Source organism: Penaeus chinensis, chromosome 38 (assembly GCF_019202785.1).
Source record: "Penaeus chinensis breed Huanghai No. 1 chromosome 38, ASM1920278v2, whole genome shotgun sequence".
Taxonomy (NCBI): domain Eukaryota; kingdom Metazoa; phylum Arthropoda; class Malacostraca; order Decapoda; family Penaeidae; genus Penaeus; species Penaeus chinensis.
In genome coordinates, this window is record NC_061856.1 from 27,831,364 (window position 1) to 27,838,863 (window position 7,500).

Sequence of the window (7,500 nt, forward strand, 5' to 3'; positions counted from 1 at the left end):
TCTAGTATTATGGGTGTGGAGAGGCAATGCATTGGTATAGAATGTAAAGTGGCTATTGTGCAGCGAGATGTTTGATGGGAATGAGATTGCATATGGATGAATTTGGCATTTTTAAGGGGCTTCAGTATGGTAGCATTCTTTATTTTGGGAATGTAGAAATAGGATATCCATAATGCACATCTGTACACATTCTCTTTCCAACTCTACCAATAAATTCAACCACTCACTGTGTGTGGGAGTGTGCACTACTACTGTCCCTCCACCTCCCTCCCTCTCTTCCCCCATTGCTCCATTACCCCCATCCACTTGTGAAACAGGAAAAAAAAAATTTCCATCTATTTCATCGGTTTGACTGACATGTGGAAGGGTAAAGAATAGAAGTAAGAAATATCCATATTCAACTTAGGTATAATAATTTTAGATGCATAGAATGTACATGTTATTAAATTTGTATTATGTTTTCAGGAGTTCAGGGTTCTGACGTCTCATTGATCTTCGATGCCTCGGAAATTGTTGTAAATCCAGGAGAGCAGTTAGATTTGAATTGTGGATTCAAAGGACAGTATCGCCACTGCATCTGGGAGCTTGAAGGAGCTAAGCCTATCCAGGTAAAGTACTTCATTTGTGCTTCTATTCCATAAGTAAAATGTTGGAAGACCCATATTTTTATTGTTGTACTGATCAATTAATTGAAGTCTGATTTTGATAATACACCTTGCTTGTTTGTAAGAAATCTATTTAAAGTAGATCATTCCAGAAATAGAAGTTGTGAATTCTAAAAAATGCAGGGACTGTCAATATTTTAAATCTTGTTCCTAAACAAGAGAAATCAGATGGATACAGCTAACATTCTTGTTGTGACAGGTACAAGATGTTTATGAGAATGTCCATCCTGGAATGAGCAAGCCAGTGGAATCAGAAGGAAATGAATGCGGAATTGTCATAAATTCTGTCAGTACTGAACAACATGGCATGTGGACCTGCAGAGTGTTCATCACTGGAAACTCACTTGAAGGATCAAAAAATGTTATTGTAACTGGTAAGTATATAAAGGATCAGCTGAGAATTGTTAAAATGACTTGTGTGGTTTATCAGTTTTGAAATGTTTATGGCATTTTATCCAACCTCAAGTATTTCACTTTCTATGTGTCATTTTTTAATTTCAGTAAAGCCAACATACCCAGTTTTAGAGGTAGATAACAATCAGCTTCTGGAAGTAAACAGTGATGAAGAGACGCCAGTCAAGTGTGTGGTTGCTGCAGCCAGACCAGCTGTGGGTATTCGCTGGTTCTTAGGAGACAGAGACGTCACTGTCATGGCAGAAACTGAAGAAACCCCAACTGACAATGAAGTAGGTGGTTGTATAAAGTTAACAAGTTAAAAAAAAAAAAAAAAAAAAAAATTCGTGAAGAGGATTAGATATATCGCTATTCTTGTCAAAAAATTAAAAATTGAATTACTTTCCAGGGCATGTATAAAAGCATATCAACTCTGCGACGAACCTTTGAGCCAATGGAAAATGGAATGATGCTGACGTGCAGTGTGTCTCACAAGACTCTGAATGTGCCTGAGAATGCAAGCATTTCTTTGAATGTTGTCTGTAAGTATACTTCATTGTTCCTTTTGTAGTTGATACTGCATATTTGTCACTCAATATGCAAAGGAACTGTGATTTTGTTAAATATATATATAGTTATAATAACAATGTTCTTTCTCTACACTTATAGTCAAACCAGTTGAAAAGCCTGTTAGCACCTACTACCAGATTCGTCCAGGCTCAGACTACGAAGTAAAATTGAATTTCTCGGCCAACCCACCTCCCATTAGGAAGGAGTGGAGGTATGGAGACAGCTTCCAGAACATTGCTGTCTCCATTGAGATCCCTGGTGCCAAAGACCACTATGAGACATACATGGAGGTATGTGTCTAGAAAGGGGTATATTAAAGTAATCATCATAGCTGGCTGTCTTTATGCTGAATATGTTAAAAGCTATATTTCCTCTTACTGATGACACTTGTTTATTATCAGGAATTAGGCAACGGAATGTACACTGCTACCTTAAGGATTGCTGGGTTCAAGGAGGAAGATGCAAATCAACGTTACTTGTTGGTTGTAGAGAATGAGCTTGGAGAAACGGAATACAAAGTGCGGCTATCAATGGATGATGCTCCAAAAGGTAAGGAGTTTTTTTTTTTAAGAAAAGAAAATGTTCTGTGGATTATTTTCAGAAGAGAGATGATACAATGCTGTACAGTTACAGTCAGTCAGAATTCAGATAAGTAATTAAGTACAATTTGTTGGCAGTTCAAAATTTGTGTAAAGTGGCCATCTAGGGACCTAAGTGAATGAATGTGTATATGTTGTCCTTTTAAATTGCATCACTGTGTGTCCTATTTCTGGTTTTAAATATTTGGTGTTCCTAATTTTGCATCTTGATAACCTCCGCTGCATGTTTTGGGTTTTATGCATCGACTGACTCTTAAACCATTCAGAATTTATTTTAACTTTTTTTAATTAATTTATTTATTTATATATTTTCTCTCTCTCTCTCTCTCTCTCTCTCTCTCTCTTTTTCTTTCTCTCTTTTGTGCTTTGGGTTTGGTGTAATTAATAATTTTTATTAATGTGTTTATTAATCTTTCTATCTTTTTTCCCCTATTCTCTCTTTCAGAACAGAGGAATAACGGTATTTGTAAAAAGTTCTTGCCAAGTCTTATTCTTATATCTGGTCCTTTTTCTCATCAACTATAGGTTTGATGTATTTTTTAAAATCTGTAATTAAGATTTAAGACGTGGCAAGAGCAATGCATTTACAGACCTATTTTAAAGGAAACCAGTGAGTTATTATTTAAAACCACAGAACACTTGTACAACTACATTTGCACTATATGGCTTCATTTGTGCATTCACTATGACACGTGCATCTTTTCTTACACTTAGTATTTGAAGCTTTTAAATTCATAACACCTATCACTGCTGTGCATAATAAAGTATATTATGGTAACCACTGCCTTTGCTTTAACTCACAAGCTTACTCCATGACCAAAAAAAAAAATCCAATTAAAAAGTGACCATAGAGAAACAGGTGACAGACTTCTATTGATGGGATCAGGCACTCCGAACAGAAGGCAAAGGTTGGGGGGAGGGGAGCTATGGAGACCAAGTGTGGTTGGTTCTAAAATATGGATCCATTAACTCCACATCAAAATATTTCTCTCTGGGGTCAAGAAAACCTCCCTGTTAATATAGGTCTTGTGCCATTTCCTCTGTTCTCCCAAAAGCCTTCTAGTACCAAATCATGGTTTTTGCATCACTGTATTTTCATTGTGATGTAACCTCAGTGTGTGTCTTGTTTCTCCCTTAGATGGTGACTCAGAAACTCGCGACCATGACAAAAATCCATCCACAGAATATTCAGTGTCTGAAGGTATTGTTTTCGATGATGATACGATGTCAAGTAAGTCAGGGTGCTAACGTCCCTACTCGCCGAGCCAGTTGCCTTGTTCTCTCGTAATATTACTTCTGCCATTCTCGGACATTTCCTGCTGCTGACTTCACTAATAATCTTCATGTTAACTAATCATCTTGATACTAACTGACTCTCTAACAGATCCTTGACTCGCTACTCCACAAGTCTATGAATTAGATAAAAGAATCCTAACTGGTCTCCTGGTGTTTTACGATGTGGAGGAGCAGTGGACTACTTAACCTTCCCTCATGTTTTCTGGTCATGGACTAACAACTGCAGCATGTCTTCTTTTAGCTGTACATACTTTCTTCCAAGGTTCTATCCTTTAATTTCTCTGATCTCACATCAGAAAATTTATATAGATCTTGTACTATGCAATTGTAGATCACAGGGACATTATGATATGGTATAAATATGGTTTTTGAAGACCTGCGAATCTGCAAGAGAAAGGTGAATTTTTAAGGCATACAGTTTAATGTGTAATGCATGGTTAAATTTTGCATGTGGTTCTATGTTCTTTTCTTTTTTTCTGGCCTTCCTGTCTACATCTATGAATGCAGTAAGTTCTTTAGCCTTAATTTTATTACATGTTGTAGTTGATAAAATGCTTTGCTTTTGTAATTCGCCAAGTTAGCACTGACTGACATTTATGTTAACTTAATGTGGGATATATGTTTATGAAAGTGACCATAATCTTGCCACTAATTAGATAATGCTCGAAGCCACACATTTAATGGGGTAAATGCCAGTGATGGAAGTGTTGTTGCAAAGTAACTAATCATGATTTCTCTTAAATAGAAACCCTGAGTGGAGGAGCGGTCGCAGGCATCGTGATTGTTGTGCTGATTATTGTTGCTGCCATTGGAGCTGCAGCTTACGCACGGTATCGCCAGATGTTCTGCTTTGGTAAGTACCAATACAGTGTTCTAGATATGATGTTAGTATGGAATATGGGTATTTGGAACCATGGGCTGTGAATGAACTTACGGCATCACCACAAAAGTGCATGAACACCTTCCTTAAGAGTAAAAGAAATTGCCCATTCTATGGTATTTATACTCTCATCATTTTCCACTGTTTTCTCAATCTGTCAGCCGTGCAATGATGCAGCCATAGCACCACTGTACAATTGATACAGATGTTTGTTGTATCTCAAGGTATTTGATATGTGAAAAATCGATGACTGTATAATGCTTATGTGGCAGTTAGTGAAATGCACCATTTTTCATGTGAGGAGTCCTGCATGTGGAAAAGCAACTTAGCAATAGCTTTAGCTTTACTGTTACATACTCATATTTGTGTAAACTAAATAAATACATTCCTGATTTTACCCATATATTTTTTTATTTTACTTTTCAACTCTATTATTTATTTCAACTTCAATGTGGTTTGGTCATATAAGTAGATTTGAATGTTTGACTTTTCTGTTGTTCACATTAAATTTGGATTCATATTTTTTTTTTTTTTTTTTTTTTTTTTTTTTTTTTTTTTTTTCAAATGAAATGTTTTATGTATAAAAGCCAAACCACTTGCATGACATGCATGACAAATCACTCCTATTGTATACCACTATGGCAAATTCAGTAGATACATCATGAGAATGAATTATTTCAAAATGAAAAAATGCTTGGCACTAATTCCAAGCATCCCACTGTAACCTGTGGAATGGCTCACCTGTGTTGAACCCTGGCTTCTGCCAAGGTCAAGAGTTAGGGCTGTGAAAGGCAAGTGTTTTGGCTGGCAAGACATTGGCTTCCGTTTCCCCTTACTTCATCCTCCTTTTGATTTTCACTTTGTTTTGGATTCAAATCTCTTTTGGGAAAAAAAGAAAATAAATGTTAACCTCAGGCTGTTTGAAGGACAAGTTCAATTTCTTGTAAATTTCAGCTCGTCCTTCAACAAAGCGTGGGTTACCATAATCTTCTGTGGAGTCGGGAAGTGGGACGTTCTGGTGCAGGGTACAAATTATTTTTCATAGTAAATAACTTGGTTTATATTTTTCCAGACTTTAGCTTTTGGTTAAAATTTGCCTCTTTTTGGTTTACTTCAGCAACTCTACATTTAACTGGCTTATGAACGTATTGTTTTAGCTTTAGCTAAGTTGACTATGTCTGCTGTTTTGTTTGGCATTCTCCTTGTTTGCAGATTTTTATTTTTAGTACAAAGAAAATTTTAGGTAGCCTGCAGCTTATTTATTTTGCTTGACATGCTATTACAGTGTAATACATTAATTGATATGTAAGTTGATATTTTAGATAATTGACTTTATTCTTTTATATGTTTCATGGACAATTTTCAAAGCATTCTTGAAATATACATTTTTTGACCAAGATAGTTTTGCAGTTTGTCTTTGTGAATTCCCCAAATTCTCTAGATTCTATTTCATAGACCATTAGACATGTATGGCATATTTTGATTGTGAAGTACGTGGCTATATCCAACCCTCCTTTCCAACATCCTTTTGCACAACAACACTTGCCTCACTAACCCTTGGCCCGGTCTGCCACAGCCCCACGTGCCGAGAGTAAAGCCTACATCGGAGACGCAGAACGCAACGAAACAGATAATGGCACAGCCAACGATGCCGTCAAGGCCTCCACCGACCACGTCAACGGGAAGACTGACAGCACTGTAGCTAATGGCAATGGAAATGTTGAGCAAACACAAGTGGAGGAAATCAACAATGAAAAAAAGAATACAGATGTGTGAACAGTAATGGATAAGATTTCTGAATGATTGAAAGAGACCATCAAAGCTCAGTGCACATGTTTCTGAATTGTAGAGGACCTGGACACATTCAGGAAAATTAGTAATAGCACAGGCTCCAGATCAGTTGTTTGTATGTGTGTATGTATATTTTTATGAAGGGAATGTCAAAAGTGTTTTGACACTCATGCTTAATGTCTTTGAATGGTATTATTCTCCAAAATCACCTTAACTAGCAAGTGTATTGCAATAAATTAAAGAAAAAATTAGTTTCTTAAAAGGTTTCTCAGGTGATATATTCTTATTGAAAAACACAAAATTCATGCTATACAACTGTTAGTTATTGTGCCTTAGAAATGATGTAAAACTCTTCTGGGGTCATATGGTTAACCTTTAAGGATGGCTGCTAATCAGTGTTTGAAGAATGGGTTGTATTTATACACTGACTTGTGATGTGTGTTTGTGTACACTGTCACTGATTAGCATGAGCTGCAACAATTGAAGATGCCAGTCCTTATTGTTGAATAATAGATGTGCTGTTTATATCATTCCATTTTAGACATCACAGGTCACACAGCTTTACTTGTTCTGTGACGAGCCAAGGTTCAGTTTTACGGGCCTGGCTCTGTTCAGCCAATGATGTACAGTCTTGAATGGTTAATCATCTATTTAGACAAGCCCTGTGGGTGTATTTTATTTATATTTTTTTTAATTGCAGTGTGCATCTCAGAATAACAAGCACATAGAAGTAGATAACAGGGAAGTTTCGGCAGGTGGTTTAATTCTAGAATATGTGCCTCTTCTTAAACCATTCTGCCCGGCCTATGTACCTTCCTGTTGTCTCCATCTATAGATATTTTGTTGTGCTGCCACTTAGACAAGGATGATCTAGTCCTTCATCCTCATAATAAGATGGAGACCTTATGAACTCTGTCATTTTTGAGACAAAACCAGGCTTTTTAGGGGGGGAGCTTTATATTGGTCACAACTTCTGTTGTAAATAAAATGTTTCTATTCTGCTAAAATGGAAAAAAGGGGGGAGCAATACTCATTGGTATCAGTAAAAACTGCTGACAACTACTAGAAAAGTGGGATTTTCTGCAATGGGATCTATTGTTGTTATCTAGACTTGGTATTGGCCATATTATAAAGCTCAGTTTACTTGTAAAGCATCAGCAATGAAAGCAGAAACTGTCCAACCAGGATACTATCTATGTAACACCACAAGTTACTGCCTTTATACATAAAATTCTTGTAATATGTGGGTTTGTGTAGATTTGAATCACGGTACCATTTGCTGAGTGTGATCATTGTTGTGGTCGAT

General features: G+C 36.6%; 1 protein-coding gene across 12 annotated transcripts in view; it reads left to right on the top strand.

The window, feature by feature from the left end:
* Window positions 1-7,500, top strand: part of LOC125045879 — a 595,994-nt gene that overhangs the window by 572,777 nt on the left and 15,717 nt on the right. For 6 of the 12 annotated variants that reach the window (XM_047643454.1, XM_047643455.1, XM_047643449.1 and 3 more), the window contains exons 2-9: window positions 466-608; window positions 865-1,039; window positions 1,167-1,351; window positions 1,468-1,600; window positions 1,728-1,918; window positions 2,030-2,177; window positions 3,366-3,458; window positions 4,269-4,376. In XM_047643454.1, the coding sequence (XP_047499410.1) occupies window positions 466-608; window positions 865-1,039; window positions 1,167-1,351; window positions 1,468-1,600; window positions 1,728-1,918; window positions 2,030-2,177; window positions 3,366-3,458; window positions 4,269-4,376 (1,176 nt within the window). Of the gene's footprint in view, window positions 1-465; window positions 609-864; window positions 1,040-1,166; window positions 1,352-1,467; window positions 1,601-1,727; window positions 1,919-2,029; window positions 2,178-3,365; window positions 3,459-4,268; window positions 4,377-5,979 lie in introns of all 12 variants that reach the window. The other 6 variants (XM_047643451.1, XM_047643452.1, XM_047643458.1 and 3 more) reach the window with 5 other exon arrangements.